The following is a 17,746-nucleotide window of genomic DNA, read 5'->3' as shown; positions in this document are numbered from 1 at the left end:
CAAAAATAAATACTTCTTTAAAAATAAAATTGAGTAGCTTAAACAATAACCATTTTATTACATCTCATGATTTCATGGGTCAGGAATTTGGGCAGGCCTCAGCTGGGTGATTCTTCTGCTCCAAGGGTGCCAACTGGGATTACTCACTGGTACTCAACTGTCAAGTGTGCTGGTCTGGACAGTTCAAGGTTCCTCCCTTGTCTGATGCCTGGGTGGGGATGGCTGGAAGGTTGGGATCAGCTGGGTCTATTGACTCTGACATGGTCCTCTCATCGTAATTGGTCTTCTCATGTGGCATGTTAAAATTCCTCAAAAGAGTGTTTCAAGAGACCTAAGCGGAAGCTACAAGACTTCTCACCTAGTTTCAGGTAGCATGTAGTATCATACTTCTACCACCTTGTGCTGGTTCCAAATGAGTTAAAAGACCTACCAAGATTCAAGAAGAGAGTGGGGACTTCCCTAGTGGTCAGTGGTTAAGAATCTGCCTTGTAATGCAGGAGACTTGTATTCAATCCCTGGTCCGGGAACTAAGATCCTGCATGCTGCAGGGCAACGAAGCCCACATGCCACAACTAGAGGGTCTGTTCACCACAACGAAAGATCCCCATGATGCAACAAAGATCCTGAATGCTGCAACTATAGACCTGAGATCCCCTGGAGGAGGGCATGGCAACTCACTCCAGTGTTCTTGCCTGGAGAGTCCCATGGACAGAGGAGCCTGGTGGGCTACAGTTATAGGATTCCACAGAGTCAGACATGACTGAACAACTTAGCACACATGCACAGCCAGATAAATAAGTAAATAGATTAAAAAAGATTCAAGGAAAATGGCTGCACAACAGTGAGATACAAGTAGGCATGGTTCAATAGAGCACCATCTTTGGAGGCTACCTCCACAATGGAGATTTAATGTTCTAACTCTGTATAGGTGAAATACCACTCACATTTTCATAAGGAAAAAACTTATGTTAGTGAGTCTCAAACTGTACTCTCAAGGAAACCTACTGTCTCACTGCTCACGTTGAATAATGTTGATCTTTAATATATTTGGAAGAAAAACTGAGATGAATCATTTTTTAAAAATCAATCTTTTGTTTCCCTATGAAAATTTTGCTTAAACCCTATTGTTTGATATTCCTTACTTGTGTAATGGAACAATTTTTTGAAATATTTTGTTTTTGGGAATTCCCTGGTGGTCCAGTGATTAAAACAGTGCGTTTACTGCCAGGACCCAGGTTCAGGCCCCTTAAGGAACTATTAATAAGACCCTGCAGGCCACTTGGTGTGGCAAAAAAAAAAAACAAGAAAAAGAAAGATTTTGTTTTTCACATGGCCTTTTTCTCCTTCCTGGTTCTGTGTGGAGTCAGGCTCTTTGCGCTCACTCGCCTATAAGAAGTATGTGTGTCAGATTTGGAAGCAGAAAGCTCTCGCAGATACTTCCTGTTCTGGATTTTGTTTTCATAAAGCCTGAGCTTCCAGAATCTGTCATGCAGAAAGAGGAAAGAGGTGAGGGTTGAAAGGCAACTAAAGGATGCTGAACAGCAGAGCTTCCCAGAGCTTCCCAGCTTAGCCTTTCCATCCACCTCGTTTCTCTCCCCAGACCTGTGAAACCTCCTGAGTCACTTCTTTGTATCCTCTACTCCATGGAGCAGTCTGAAAATCACAGCTCTAGAACAATCATTGCTCAGATCTTCTGAGTTGGGGAACAACTGGGGATAGTGGAATGGAAGTTGAGGAACATCAGGTACACAGACTCCCATGTTTCTCTTCTGTAGATTTTAAAAAATTATTTAATTGGAGGCTAATTACAATATTGTAGTGGTTTTTGCTATACACTGACGTGAATCAGCCATGGGTGTACATATGTCCCCCATCCTGAACCCCCCCTCCCACCTCTGAGATGAAAACAGTGGAGTTACAGGTGACTGGAACTGTTTAAGCCTGGAAGTATGGAAGAATGTTGATGCTGATCATCAAAAATGGAGAGCTGAGTAGTTGCATTCAGTATTGGCAGGGAGTAATTTCATCTTTGGAATACTAATAAATCTGAGGTTAAGGGAAAGCATCCTAAACAAGGTGGCCTGCACACAGCTGGAGAGATGGAAACGTCAGTCAGGTGAAAAGCTCAGGGCTATAGAGAAGAGACACCAGCAGCTGTTGAAGAAGTGAGCTCCAACAGCAAAGAGCAGAAGACTGAGGACAGAAACTTAATGAGATCCTGCTACAAAGGTTGAAAACTGGTGACCCACCGGCTGCAACAACCTTCTTCTTTGACTATTGCTTTCTTACTGAAAACGTTGTTCTCTAATATCATAGACGGTCAGAAACTGCCACCCAAAGTTACATCAATAAGAAGAGAACATTCCACTCTTACCTAAGAGTCTAAGACACAGAGAGGTAGCCTCGATTCTCAAGCCAGGTGCAGAGCTGTGGAAAAGGGGTTTCTGGAGACAATACTCCACATCTATCTTAACATTGTAGTTACAAGGAAACAAGACTTTTTGGGTCCACTTGTAGTCCAGATCTGGTATCACACAGCACTGCTTTGTTGGAACCAATCAAAATACAGATTCATTTAAATTTACTTAAACTCCACACTTCCCCCAAAGCTTTGTAACAACTCCATCCTTTTCTGTGTTTGGGGAGATGTCCCAAGATGCCTGAGGTGTGAACTCTTCCCCCTTTGCTGTGGATCAATAAACCTGAATCTTAGACTCTGGATTCATTTCTGCAGGCATTAGCATGATCAGGGGAGGACAGAGAACAACTGGAGGCTCTCATAGTACACGTCTTTAGGATTGATTGATTTGATCTTGCTGTCCAGCAGACTCTCAAAGAGTCTTCTCCAGTCAATCCTAAAGGAAATCAACCCTGAATATTCATTGGAAGGACTAAAGCTGAAACTCTAAAATTTTGGCCACTTGATGTGATGAGCTGACTCATTGGAAAAGACCCTGATGCTGGGAAAGATTGAGGGCAGAAGGAGAAGGTAGCGAAAGAGGATGAGATGGTTGGACAGCATTACTGATTCATTGGACATCAGTTTGAGCAAACTCCAGGAGGTAGTGAAGAACAGGGAAGGTTGGTGTGCTTCAGACTGTGGGTTTGCAGAGTCCCACACGACTTAGCGACTGAACAACAATAGTACACGCCTCTGTTTTTTTTTAATTGTTTATTTTTGGCCACACTGCAGCAGCATGTTGGGTTGGATCTTAGTTTCTCCATGTGGGATGGAACCCTTGCCCCCTGCCTTGCAAGGCGGATTCTTAACTACTGCACCACTAGGTAAGTCCTACTCTTCCATTTTACGAACAAAAATCGGGGACTAGGATTAGCGGTCCTAATTGTCTTTACAGTTTTTCTTTCTTCACACTCTAGATGTGGAGACTGATGAGTTCCACAGGATTATTACGGAGTCATTGGGACCGCCAGTTCCCCGGGGGTCTTCTCCCACCTTACCCTACTGTTCCACATTTCTTCAGCACCTTTCCTCAGACGAAACTTCCTTTTTCTTATTCCTGTCCCCCAACCCCCTCTCTTAGGAATGATCAACCGTTTGAACCATAAACCACGTCCCGCCCTTCATTCAAATCTTCCTTTTCTGGCAAAGCCCTCTAAAAAGGTGGGCTAGAAATCAATGTATCTCCAGACAAAACAGAAAGCAAACACGTCCTAACAGGAATATAGTGTTTTACTTAAACTACAACGTCAAGCACTTTTAACAAGGTCCCTTGTCCTCTACAGAAAAAAACGTTAAAGCACCGCTTAACTCCGAAATCCTCTGCGGGGTCGATAGCTCACTCTGCGCTTGCGCGTCCGGTATCTTGGCCCTGCAACCCCGGCGTGGAGCAGCGGCGCGGCCGCGGATTGGTCGCCGGGGCGCCGGTCATCCGCGCGTGCGCAGTTCTCCGTCCGCGCCGCCCATCCCGCCGCCCGTCCGCGGCCTCAGGAGTGGTCGGGCTGCAGCCGGTGAGCCGGCGAGCCGACAGCCGGGCAGGCCGAAGGTGGGCCCGGCCTGCTGTCTCCTAGGAAGAAGAAGAAGGGGCTTGCGCTCCCGATCTCCGGGATCCCTCAGCCCAGCAACCTGCCCCGCCAGTCAAGGGAGAAGCTGAGGAGCCACCGCCGCCGCCGCCGCCGCCATGGCTGCCATGATGGGTCGGAAGTGAGCCTGTGGGTGACCGTGCCGGCCCGGGCGCTGCCGCCCAGGTCCCGGCCGCCCCGCCGGGGAAGCGCGACGCCGCGGGCCGCGGGCCCTTGGCCTTCGCCACGCTAGCCCCCTCGGCTCGGCCTACTTCCTCCAAGACTGAGCGGCGGGGAGTGGCTCCCGGCCTCGGGGCCCGGCAGCCGGGAAGATGGCGGACCCGGCCGAGTGCAACATCAAAGTGATGTGTCGCTTCAGACCGCTCAACGAGTCGGAGGTGAACCGCGGTGATAAGTACATCGCCAAGTTTCAGGGAGAAGACACGGTTATGATCGCGGTGAGTGCCCCTGTCCCCACCCAGGGCCCCTCCTTCGGGCCCGGCCGCTCGGGGAGTTGAGAGAAGTGGGGAGTGAGCGGAGAGCGAGCTTTGGGGCGCCCCAGCCTCCCCAGTGGGGTTCGACGGCCCAGGGGAGGGGCTCGGCGCCTCGTCGGGTGCTCCGGGGTCGCCCCACCCCGGTCTGCAGCGCCGGGGACGGGAGGCACCCGCCCTGGGTCCCGGGCACTCCCCTACCTGGGGCGCGGGTGGAGCCGCCGGGGAACCAGTTGAGTGCTCGTTCGCCGACTTTCTGTGCGCCTGCAGGTTCTGATGTAGATGCAGTCGGTGTGTCGGACCCCCTTCCCCTCAGATTTATCATTCATAAAATAGATCAGAGTTCGGCCGAGAACGTTGGGATCTGCCTTACCGAACCTTAAGTAGTAATGATATTTAGTCTTAAAAGAAATCTTAAATGTGCGTTAGACCGTCTTGTTTCCTCCGTGGGAGAAGGAAAACCGTAACAGTCGCAGTTACGCTGGTACCTTCAGTGTTCAGCCAACCCGCTTTTGAGTTTACAGTTACAAATGGCGAATCTAGGGCTGTAAAAAGTAGTTTTCTTTGGAAATCGGAGCGCTCGATTTTGTCTCATCCACCAGCGGATCTCGCCGATCAACGTTGGGTTAAATAAGTGCCCAGAGAGACTCACTGGGTTTTATGGGGTAGCACTCCGGGAAAGAGTGTTAACTTTTCGTGTGTATACCAAAGTATTATAAAAGCAGATTTAAAAAAATAAATAAATAAAATTTAATCAGTAAACTAGATTTCTTGTTAGTATCAGATTCCTACTTCTACAATTAGGATCTGCCTTGAAGAAAAATGACTTTGATAATCACAAGGATGGTGAGATAATGTCTTTTGTAATGTGAAACATAACGTGAAAGGTCCTGAAAATGATTCCCAATTCAAGGAGATTAAAATGGAGAATAAGGTAACTGCCTACAGAACAGTGAACTCTGACAAAAAAATTAAATTCATCTTTCTTGCTGATGCCATCTTTCTACATTGCTATCACACTCCCCAATTTTAGTGTTTTTTCGCCTTTCCATTTAGCATAAGTTTGAATATCTTAATATAGAAATGGGACAGAAATATCACAGGAGATGGAACATTGAAGGTTAGAAGCATTGACATGTAAGACAGAACTCAAGTTCCTTAGAATTTTTATGTGAAAGTTTCCAGGTTCAGCTCTAGAAGATTAATGTCATAGCTCCACATTGCTTGGGACGGTTTTGGCAAACAAGTCATTAGGTTCCTAATAACTGCAGCTCTTACTGTGTGAAGACTGTCAGGCTGGTTCTTTGTTAACAAGTCCAAAGAAAAACCCTTGCTATAAATGACATCATGGAGAGGCCAAGAAGTTATGCACGAAACTAATCATTCTTTTCCTTCAGGATGAGCTATTTCACGTGATTTTAGAGGATGTTCACCAGGCCTGGGTTGTTGGTTGACTGACACTAGTAGGCTATTAGTTTCTCATAGAGTTCTTGTGATTACTCAGCCTCTACAGTAGTTGACATAACCAAGCTGTTTTCCTTTCAGATTTGTGTTAAGCCTGTCTTATTTCTTCAGATATATTTTTGTGGTTATTTACTCAAACCGATAGTATTATCAAGATTTATTTGTTGTAATGGTAAGATTTGGGATTCACAAAATGTTTTATGGTTAGGTTAGAAGACAGCCTTCTTTTCCAGGCCAAATATGACATAAGATACGAGGAAAGAGTTAAAAGAAAATAAACAATTACCACAGGAAGCACACATTTATTTTAGGTTGTTTCCTTTGGATAAAGTTATTTTAAGTTCGTTACTTAGGTTTCCTTAGTAATTAATCTAAGTGGTGATATTAAACATCATGGACAAGTAATTTAGTCATAAATCAATAATGTACAGTTAGTTGGCCTTTAGATAAACTGGTAAGTATTTTAGTCGTTTTGGGTTTTTTTTTTGTTTAACTATAAGCAGAAGTATATTACAACTGAGTGTGATACAGCTTTAGAAAATGTAAGGCAACATGTTTAGTTCGTTATTTTCAGAAACCAGTCTTTTGCATATAGAAGTCATTAATTACTCTGATATCTCTTTTTAAAAAAATTTTTAAGTGTATTCCTTAATTTTTTTTCTAAGTTGTCTGAGAATTTGTAACGGCAGCTAGGAGTGGAAATAACAAACCTCTAGGTAAAGTCATCTCTTGTTTTTTCTTCATTTTACTGGATACTGACCCTGATTCAAAGTAAATAGATTAAAAAGGAATTGCTGCAGTGCAGCATTTAAAATTAAATTGTCTGAAATAATTTTAAAACATTATGTATACAGATTTCTGGTTAAATCAAAATTTAAAAAATCAGTGTTTTAGTTTAGAGTGTTACCGAATTGTAAGTATAATCAATGCTCACAAAGAAGATAATTTTTTAGGATTCTGATTTTCATCTACGTTCAGTTTCCAATATATTGTCCAAACTTTTTTCCTGTTAACCCACGTAGTCAGTGATTTTAATGTGATGTGACCCCATGGCCGTGTAATCTTGCAGTGTCTTTCTGTGCTTTGCAGCCTTTGTACACATTTTTTTTGTTTGGTAATTAAATGCTCAGTGAAGTGCTATACATATCACATATTGAATGAAATAGAAATGCGTTACTTTTTGAAGATCTTTGACAGTGATATAGTAAAACTATTTGCTTTAGATAAGCAAACTTGTGACCCACAAAAACTGGGGCATAAGGGAAATGCCTTCTGTAGTTCAAAGGAGCCAGCTGAAAACACCGAATAAAAGAAATCAATAAGAAAAGTTATTCCTTCATCTGTTTATGCATCATAAAAGTGGAACATGCATACTTGCATCAAGTATCTTTACTATCATTCCTTATATGGTATACTATAGAGGCTGCCAGAATCCAAAACGGACTGTTGTGGTTCATTGAAATTGGACCTAGTTCTTACCTCCAGCACAGCACAGTTTCCCCTTTCAAATGAATGATGATTTGGTGTTCGATCCTGATTACCTTATATATGAAAATTGAAAAAAGGAGCCATCAGTTGCAGAATGTTAGCCCACATCAGTGTCTAACTAAGGAAAATCTAATATGATGTAATCCCATGTGATCTGAAAATCACTATTCAGAATTCCAGAGAAAGACATATTCCTGCCAGAAGTGTGTCCTTTGTAACCAAATTTGGTGTTCAGCCTGGTCTGTGCAGATTCAGATAGGAACCACTGAACTTAAGAAATCTAAGGTAAATACACATTCCTGTTTGGTTTTGTCTCCTTGAAGCCTAAGTTAGATGTGGATACATCTTGTGAGTTGGAGTATTTTTGAAGATACACATTTTTAAAGGCTGCATAATGTATATTTCAAGACCAAGGGCCAAATTTCTAAAGATATGGATATCCAGATCATGAGTGTTTAATTTATTTGAAAGATTATTAGTTATGGGATGTACCTTTGTTATAGACCATTAGAAATAGTTTTTATGTTTCACAAGTCTCATTTTTCATCCAGGAAGCCAGGATCACATTTGCTTTATTTAAGAAAATTATAATTCAGTTTTGGAAGTAAAGTAAGGCTATTTTGTCAACTTAATACTAAGCACTGAAGGTAGTTTTTTATTTAACAGTGGTATAACTTCAAATACAACTTAGCCACTAAACCACCACCACCAACAACTTTAAAAAGTCACTCAATCCCAGCTTTATTATCTTTATATCTGCATGCTCATATCCTTATTCTAATACAGTGGTAGTTTGCATATTTGGTGTGAGGTGATGCCTGAATAAACAGCTGCATAAAGTATCAGCTTTTGAGGCAGACTTTATATTACCTGTTATTTTTGGCATATCTCTTTCTAAATGTTTGTGAGCAGTTTTTGTGGTTTTTTTTTTGGTCGATGTAAAACTGAAGATAGGACTTCAGTGGTGTTTGTTTTTTTTTATTGTTTAAATGTTTATTTAAATAAAATATCATTTGCCTTATTTTGGAAGGATGCAGTTGTCATACTGTTACCTAACTTCTACTGATTAACTTGTTTCTTCAAGCAAAATTAGAATTCGTGAATTTGCTAATGGTGGAGGGTGTCTCTGTTTCAAATCAGGCAACATTACTGATCACTTATATTCAGTCCTTCTATATAAGTGCTTAGCTTGGGGGCTTCCCTGGTGGTTCAGATGGTAAAACGTCTGCCTGCAATGCAGGAGACCCGGGTTTGATTCCTGGGTCGGGAAGATCCCCTGGAGAAGGAAATGGCAATCCACTCCAGCACTCTTGCCTGGAAAATCCCATGGACAGAGGAGCCTGATAGGCTACAGTCCATGGGGTCGCAAAGAGTCGGACACGACTGAGCGACTTCACTTTCTTTCTTTCTTTCTTACTGTTTGATAATTTATCCAGCCTTCTCCTCTGTTGTTCTTTGTGCCCTACTCTCATACTAATTAAATGTCATTTCTAAAATTGTGTTACTCTCTTACAATATCTCATACCGTGTCGTTGTTTGGTCACTAAGTCATGTCTGACTCTTTGCAACTCTGTGGACTGCAGCATGCCAGGATTCCCTGTCCTTCACGATCTGCTGAAATTTGCTCAAACTCTTGTCCACTGAATCGGTGATGCCGTCCATCTCATCCTCTGTTTTCTTCTGCTCCTGCCTTCAATCTTTCCCAACATCAGGGTCTTTTCCAGTGAGTCCCTCTTTGTATCATGTGGCCAGAGTATTGGAGCTTCAGCATCAGTTCTCATACCTTATAGATACTAAATAAATGTTTGCTGAGTAAATGAAGAGAGAAAAATACTTTTTTCTTTGATAGAACAAAATATAAATATAGTTTATTTCTGTTATTTTGAACTTGTGTTTTCAGAATTATCATGAATACATCTTGCGCCATCAGTGAAATAGTAGATTGTCTTTTATTAGCCACACCTGTAGATTTGAATGTCAGTGTCTTGGAGTCTTAGCAGAAGGACACTTTATGTGTGTTGTAGCCAAAAAATAATCAAGACATTGAGAAGCCTACATTTAATTGATGCCAAAGGGAGGTCATCTTTGGGAGTATATCCTTCAGGAATGCTTTCAGCTGCAGAGAGAAAACAAACAAACTAATGGTGGTTTAAATAAATAAGAGGTTATTTTTCTCACGTAGGAAGTCTGGAGATGGACCTTTACTTCTTGCTGACTCTGTTACCCTCTGTCATCCTTAGTTATTGACTTTTCATCATCATATCTGTCTTGTTTGCAAGATGGATGCTCCAGTTCCAGACATTCATCCCAGAAAGGAGAAAGGGCAGCTTTGGCTGAAGTGATTCTCAGACACCTCCCAGCAGACTGTCACTTCATAGTGTCTGGAGCTGGGTCATGTGGCCAGTAGTTACAAGGACATTCAGGTAGCAAGTGGTTAGTTTCCAGCCTGTCTGGTGGGAGGCCAGAAGGGGAATTGGGAATGGCTTTGGCTTTTAGGGGCTGTTTGTATCATTGTTAGTGTTATTCCAAGCTTTGGGGAGGGGAGTTGTAGGGTATAGTTTCTAAAAACTATGATCTTTTTTAGCTAAGATCCTAGGCAGTATTCTGCAAGGTGAAGGATTTTTTCTGGGGTCATGATTGTTTATTTTGGGGCCTAGCTCCCTTCCTTTACTTTAGAAGAGACTAGAGAGCTGGCCCTGGCACCCCACTCCAGTACACTTGCCTGGAAAATCCCATGGACGGAGGAGCCTGGTAGGCTGCAGTCCATGGGGTCACTAAGAGTCGGACACGACTGAGCGACTTCCCTTTCACTTTTCACTTTCATGCATTGGAGAAGGAAATGGCAACCCACTCCAGTGTTCTTGCCTGGAGAATCCCAGGGATAGGGGAGCCTGGTAGGCTGCCATCTGTGGGGCCGCACAGAGTCAGACACGACTGAAGCGACTTAGCAGCAGCAGCAGAGAGCTGGCGCACATTTAATTTCAGTGCTGAGAACCCTCATGCTCCCTCTCTTATCTTTAGATGCTTACTTTCTCTCTCAGATTACTAATTGTTCCTGCCAGCTTTTAAACTTGCTCGGATCTTGCCCATCATAAAACATAGCTTTCTTTGTGCCACAGCTAGATTTCTGTTCAGTTACCTCCTAATCTTTTTTCACCTCTTTCCAGTCTGATCTTTGTCATTGGAGTCTTCAATTTTGCCTTGACCTCTCCACTATGTATGAGATAGTCACTTCCTCCTTGAAAATTCTTCCTTGACTTGCATGGATAGTATACTCTCTGATTTTCATTTCATACCTCTGGCTCCTTCCCAAGCTGTATCAGCTGTGCTCAAATTGTATTCTCTAGGCCCTTTAAGGGACCCACATAATCAAAACTATTAAAAATAATGTTAAAATGTTAGTTGCCTTTTTAACCATGTTGACATTGGATTTGCGCATCCTTGCACTTGAGATTGAACAACATCCTTTGGTTTCTTGATGCTCCAAGTTCCTTTCAACCTCAGGCTCCTTAAGCATCTTGTTCCCGGTGCCTGGAGTACTTCCCCACACTCACTCTCCCTCATGAGTAACACTGACGAGACTGACAGTTGGTGTGCTCTTTATTCTTTGGTTTATTAACATCCCTTCTCCAGAGTGATTCTCTGCTGTTCTTCTGCCTTCCCCAGTCTCAGGTTCTCCCCTAAGTGCTGTCATAGCCCTTCTGAAGTACCCTCTTGTGCAGGATGGAATTCTAGTCAATTATTTGTCTGATATCTGCCCCGCTGTTATTTCCATTAAAGCAGAGAGTGACTCTGTCGTGGTCATCCTTCTGGTGTGGTGTCCAGCATAACTGGCATTCCATAAATACTTAAATGGATGAACGGTTGAAATGCTGTTGCACTACACTGAAAAGCTGAGTGGAATAATGGGAGGAAACCTGAACTGAAAGGAGACTTGAGATTGAATTTTAATTTTGTTGTTTATATATTTGGACCTTTCACGATTCTAATTCCTTATCTGCAGGATGAGTTAGTGTTGAAAATAGAGTCTCTATCTGCCAGAAAAGACACTCATTAAGTAACAATCACTCAACAGTATGAGTGACCACCATAGTAACACTTAATTTCTGTGCTGGGCCTTGGAAATACAACAAAGACTAAAACAGACATACTTGGTTTTGTGGAGTTTATTGTAGTGGGTTTGTTCTGGGCCCTAAGTAAGGACTTTTCCAGAAAGGTTCTAAGTGCTGCATAGTAGGTATCCTATTTTGAAGGTTAAATATACGGTGATGTCTTTAAAGGAGCTTAGAAATGTCTGTTTCACATTTAATTTGTATAGTTGAAACTTGTGTTTCTGTTTTTTAGTCCAAGCCTTATGCATTTGACCGGGTGTTCCAGTCAAACACATCTCAAGAGCAAGTGTATAATGACTGTGCAAAGAAGATTGTTAAAGGTAAATATGTTATATACCTTCTAAGTCATCCCAGCAGTTAAGTCCAGTTTTGTTTGTGATCTCTTCAATTTACCCAGCTTTCTTTTTTTTTCATTTTACCTTCCCTTTCTTTTTAGTTAGTTGCAGAAGTTCAGATAATAAAAAGGTCAAATATAGTTAAACCCTATTGCTCAAATTTCATGAAATAATTTATGTACAATGCCTATTGAAGGGTGTTATGAGAATTACAATGTTGTACACATATCCTGGAAAATCCCATGGATGGAGGAGCCTGGTAGGCTGCAGTCCATGGGGTTGCGAAGAATCGGACACGACTGAGCGACTTCACTTTCACTTTTCACTTTCATGCATTGGAGAAGGAAATGGCAACCCACTCCAGTGTTCTTGCCTGGAGAATCCCAGGGACGGGGGAGCCTGGTGGGCTGCCATCTATGGGGTTGCACAGAGTTGGACACGACTGAAGCGACTTAGCAGCAGCAGCATACATATCCTTGGAATATGCAGTTCTATTAAGTATTCCCAAGAGAGTTTCTAAGGTAGCTGTTCTAGAAATACAGCAGCATGAGAATGAAGACAAAATTACTACACAAGTTTCTGTAAAGTAATAGGAAATGGCAGCCTGTCATTCCCCTGTTGCAGTGTTATTCCTTCCCCGGGGACTTGCCCTGTAGTCAAATGAGAGACCCTTGAGGAATTCACCAGAGGTGCCAAAGATGAGAAAAGTGTGTGCATTCCTGTTAACACCATTAACCTATGCTAAGATATTTTCTAAAAACAGAATCTTAGAGCTGAGAGGGCATTGTGATTATATGGATTTATTAATAAACTTTATTTATAAAAATAAGTGCAGAAACATCTTATATCAAAAGGATCTGATGATTAAATAACTATTGCTTTGTGAAATGATTTCTTTCACTCTTTGACAGCTCTAATTGTTAAAAAATACTTCTCAGATTGAGGCAGCATCTGTCTTATATTGTTCACTGAGCTAGTGGGGTTGGGATTCAGTATCAGGTCGTTAGGTTAGGATTAAGTAGAACACAGACATTTCATCTAGTAACAGGAGGAAACAGTTTATGGGTAGAAGTAGGTCATACCTGTGATGGAAGGAGAAGGTTCATTTCATATTAATTCCGTTTTGTCTCTGATACAGGGAACAGAGTTGTTAACAGAGGGGGGTGGTGGGGGAGGAAGTGTGAGGAAAAGGTATAAAGTCATCTAGCAGTGTGGAAGTGAATGGATTAGGGAGATGTGGCAAGATTGCCAGGTAGCATTAAGAGCGCACTTGAGGTTAGCTGCCAGAGAGTTGAGTTTACCTAGTTGTGTTTTGCCAGGAAGTACACAAGAAGGAGAGGAGGGCAGGAGATGTAGTCAGGAGAGTGATGCTAATGGTGAACTGTGGAATCTAAGCTGCTGAGGGGGAGGAGGATGCCGGTTGCTATGGAAGGGGGTGATTTACTATGGGACAGTGAAAAAGGTGGTAAAATTATAGTCTCAGTGGAGTCAAAGGTTTGTTGAAATCAGGGTAATAGAAGGAGTAAAAGGAAGTAAATACTTGATGCTCGGAAGGCAGTGCAGTTGGTAATGAAAGGAGTGGGACGATGGACTTGGTATCTAAAGGATAAGACCATGGAGAAAATTAGGGTAAGAATCTGAGAGGCCAGGCTGTCGTCTAGTACATGGCCATCTACTAATGGGATCACTCACTACTTACACATGAAACCACTGAGGGCTACAGCAGGAATGGGGTCGGTGTGAGATGGTGGACAGGAGGGAGAATTCACTGGTGATTCTGTAAACAATTGCAAGAAAGAGGAATAGACAGCATTATCTTTTGTTGTAAGCATCAAATAGTTTTCCAGATGGATCTCTCTGTCAGGGACGCAGTTATACTACATTCTTTGATTTTGGCGTAGTTTTGTCATCAGTACAGCATAAGATTAGTTTTTTTAATACTATAAAGTTATTGATTCATGAATTCACGGGCAGTTTAAATGTATGAATCATTTTCATATCTGCTGTAGCCAGCATTAGACCCAGTCTGCACTTGAGTATTGTAGATTTTAAAATCTGCATGCAGGCCTTTAAAGTGCAATTCTATTCTGTCATTTTAGCTCATAATCCTATTTTGAGTTTTGTTTTTACAGTTGTCTTACTACGGATCTAAATTGGCTATCAGCCTATTTTGATAAGTCTTGTTACAGTGTCAAGGATATTGAAGGCGTTTTTTTTTTTTTTTAAGGTCCTTAAGCACACTGGAATTTGGAAAGTATTACTGTGAATCATTTAAAAGTGCTTAATGGACCATGGTCCTTAGCCTAATCTTCTAAAAATGGAATATGGCTGTTGGCGGTTATTTAATCACACTGGATATTTAACTAACTTAAAATTCTCTTACCTGTACATTTGTCTAATTCTTAGCTTGGCAATATATCCTCAAGAATATGATGGAAAGCTTGCACCCTCTTATGAAATCATGGTGCATGACTGGTTTTTCCTCACGTACTAGTTTAGTGACCAAACAGTGAATGAGATTAGTTCAGCCATAGTTTTTCCTTAGTGAAATTTTGGTATACTTGTCTGCCGTCCCCAGAATCCATCGTTTTTCACTTTTTGAAAATGAATGTAGTATTTGCAAGTTAGTCATCTTCTTTTACCTCCGTTCTCTGTGACTTTCGTGAAATGTTTGTCCTTGGGATGTAATTCTCTTAAAACTAGAAACTTGAGCTCATTTAAAACCATTCTTTGACCATCCTACCCACCTCAATCCCAAACTCCCTCTTAGCAGTGTTTTTTCTGTTCATTTTGCAGATGATGTTTTAGAAAATGGTAGTACGTCATTTTTTGACATAGTCATCTCTTTAGGCATTGCAGGTCTACTCATTCATTATTCTTCTTCTGAACATTTTAAAAGTTCTCTTTAGGGCCTTAGTTTTTGTTTTTGTAAAATTCGCTTATCCTGGGCTTAAGCTTTCTCATATTGTTCTAGTGATTTTATCTCTTTTGTACACTCTCAGTGGTGTAGTCTTTAAGAAGAGGCTCGTACCTACTTTCTCAGAACTCTGTGGTCTGTTGTCTTGACATCTAGGGTACTTGTTTCTACTACCTTTTATTCTATTTCATTACTGTGTATAACTCTAAGATGACTTCATTCTTTTTTTTTTTTTTAATCTCTGTCCTTTTCCTCAATATTTTGATCCCTTTTACTTTTTACCTTTTACAGAAGATTTCTGCTTTACTGTTTGGAACAGAGTTCTGAGTGGCAGTTCCCTTCTTAGCAATGTGATTAAGAACACGGGCTTTGGAATCAGACAAATTGAGGTTGAAGTCTGGGCTTTGCCACTTTTTAACTTTGTGATTTGTGGCAAGTCACCCAAGCTTTCCAAATCTTCGTTTCCTCTATAATAAGCATAGTGTAAGGATTTAAAAAGATAAAGGTCTTTACTCAGGACCTGGTATGAAGTAAACAATATAACAGATAGCAACTGCTGTTCATTTCCTTTATCCTCTAAGAAAAGAAATTACTTTCTTAATTCACTCTGAACTAAGGATAATTACTTAGCCACAACTGAACTTGGGATAATTCATAACCTGTATAGATATTTTCACTCTATAAAATTAGATTTCAAGCAAGTTACAATGGAAGGTTTCTGTCTCTCTCTCCCTGTGCCAGCTTTGTAATTTATAGAAAGATATCATGGGGCTATGACATTTTCCTTTTATCTTCACCCAGAAACTCTCTACCACTTTGGAGGAGCCTGGTTGTAGTAGCTGGTAGGACTTGTCCTGGACAAGATACAAGTGAGTTTCTAATAAATACATAGATTTAAGGAGAGTGACACGGTGGGGGAGAATGATGAGGTGTGAGGACAGAAAAATCAGTTAAATCATGGCAGGTTGGACTTGGGACACTCATTGGCACACAGATCAAGTAGAGGGCCATGATTAGAAACTGGTAGGCAGGGATCAACACAGTGTTGGGTGAGCTGGTGTTTCTCCTGAGATGTGGACTCGAGGAGCAAGCTGCCAGGTGTGAGGTGAGAGCAGCTAGTGTTCTCTGGGTCCCTCAGTGTCCACCAGGGTTGTGTTGTTTCATAAATTTATGTACAAGTATTTAGCTTATGTATAGGGCTATAACCTTTTCCTTTTTGTAGATTCATTAGATAAATTTTTTTTTTCTTTTGAACATGGTTTTTCCACTTGTATTCTCTTGAGTCCTGAACCTGAGTGATGTCTACCAGTTGGTTTTCCCAGTGTAAAGTAGTTGTCATTTACTTAGCATTTGCTGTTTGCCAGGCATCTTACCAGGCTTCCTCAGATTTCCTAGTTTCCCACCATAGCTTCCTGCCCTGGACTGTCTGCCACTGTATCCATTTTAATTTTTCCAGATGTAGCCTGCCATGTGTTCATTTTGGTCCTTCTGTTCCTTGAGAATGTAGTGTGGTAGCTAAGAGAGTGTGTCTTTGGAGCCAAGACTGTCTGGAATGCCTCCCAGCTCTACCTTACTAGCTGTGGAACTGTAGGCCACAGTTTCTCAGTTTTCTCATCTGTAAAATGGGAATAAAATAGTGCCTTGCATTGAGTTTTGTGAGGATTAAATACATTAATACATGAAAGATTATTAGAGCCTCAGGGCTTCCCTGGTGGCTCAGTGGTAAAGAATTCACCTGCCAATGCAGGAGTTGCATATTCTATCCCTGGGGCAGGAAGATGCCCTGGAAGAAGGAAATGGCAACCCTCTCTAATATTCTTAGCTGGGAAATCCCACGGACAGAGGAGCATGGTGGACTACAGTCCGTGGGTGGCAAAGAGTTAGACATGATTTAACGACTGAAAAGCATAGAGCCTGACATAGAATGCTTTCAAATGTTAGCAGTAATAATTTTATATGATGACTTCTAATGCTCACAGCCTTACCCTGAGCAGACATTTTTGCTGATGGGAAAGCTGAAGTTCAGAGAGTTTAAGTGACTTTTACGAGGTTGTAAGCTATTGCCTGACTTGCTAAGTATGTTTCTCTTATTTACAAAGTATGAAAGTATTATTTGTCCATAGTTCCACCTCCATCTGTTTCTCACAAGAAAGGCAAAAGTATAGAGGGGCGGGACTCTTTAGAAAGGTGAGAGAGATTCTCTGTTTAGTGTTAATAATCATTCAACAAGTATTTGAGTTCATCCTAAGCGCGAGGCACTGTGCTAGGAGTTAAACACAGCCCTGGCCTCAAGGATTTTACAGGCTCATGAAGAAGACAGTGGTCAGTATTATGATAAAATGTAGGTGCTACGAGAACACATAGGGTGGGACTTTTACCCAGATTCCTTTGGAGGTGGCTTGTGGAATTGGATTGGAGGAAGAAGTAAAGCCTAAGCTAGTCTCAAGGGTGCACAGGAATAGAAAGGAGAGTGAGGTGTGCCCTCCAGACAGAGATGCCTGTGGGCTAAGACTGTCCACATGTGGAAAGGATCGCCCGTGTTGAGGGAAGACATACATTATGGTATGACTATGATGTTGAACCATCTGAAATTGTCAAATTCAGCCATTTTTTACCAATAAAAACAGTGTGAGGGGAAGGATAATGGGAGATAGAGCTGAAAAGGCAAACAAGGGCCAGTTCCAAAGGTGCCTAATTTTATTGCTTATAGATGTATACTCTGGGGTTTTCAAAGAGAAGAGTATTATTTGTGTTTGTTTGTTAAAGGTCTATACTTTTAAAATATTCATTGTATGTAAATTTTACCTCTGAAGAACAAAACTGCAAAACATTGAGTTCTAGCCAGTGGTGTGTGTGTGCTGGAGTATTTAGATGGAAATGTACTGAAGTCTCTGAAATGCATTTAATAAATGGGTGGAT

General features: G+C 41.6%; 1 protein-coding gene across 4 annotated transcripts in view; it reads left to right on the top strand.

Annotated features, from left to right (window-relative positions):
- Positions 1–3,931: 3,931 nt before the first annotated feature.
- The window catches only part of KIF5B (kinesin family member 5B), a 47,917-nt gene continuing 34,102 nt past the window's right edge, over positions 3,932–17,746 (top strand). For all 4 annotated transcript variants that reach the window (XM_086334104.1, XM_086334105.1, XM_086334102.1 and 1 more), the window contains exons 1-2: positions 3,932–4,478; positions 11,808–11,895. In XM_086334104.1, coding sequence (XP_086190230.1) covers positions 4,353–4,478; positions 11,808–11,895 — 214 coding nt within the window. In that variant the 5' untranslated portion in view covers positions 3,932–4,352. The remainder of the gene's footprint in view (positions 4,479–11,807; positions 11,896–17,746) is intronic.

This window comes from Bos grunniens, chromosome 13 (genome assembly GCF_055505025.1).
Source record: "Bos grunniens cultivar Pamir isolate PY7600 chromosome 13, Bosgru_T2T1.0, whole genome shotgun sequence".
NCBI lineage: Eukaryota > Metazoa > Chordata > Mammalia > Artiodactyla > Bovidae > Bos > Bos grunniens.
This window is presented reverse-complemented; position numbering and strand designations above follow the sequence as displayed.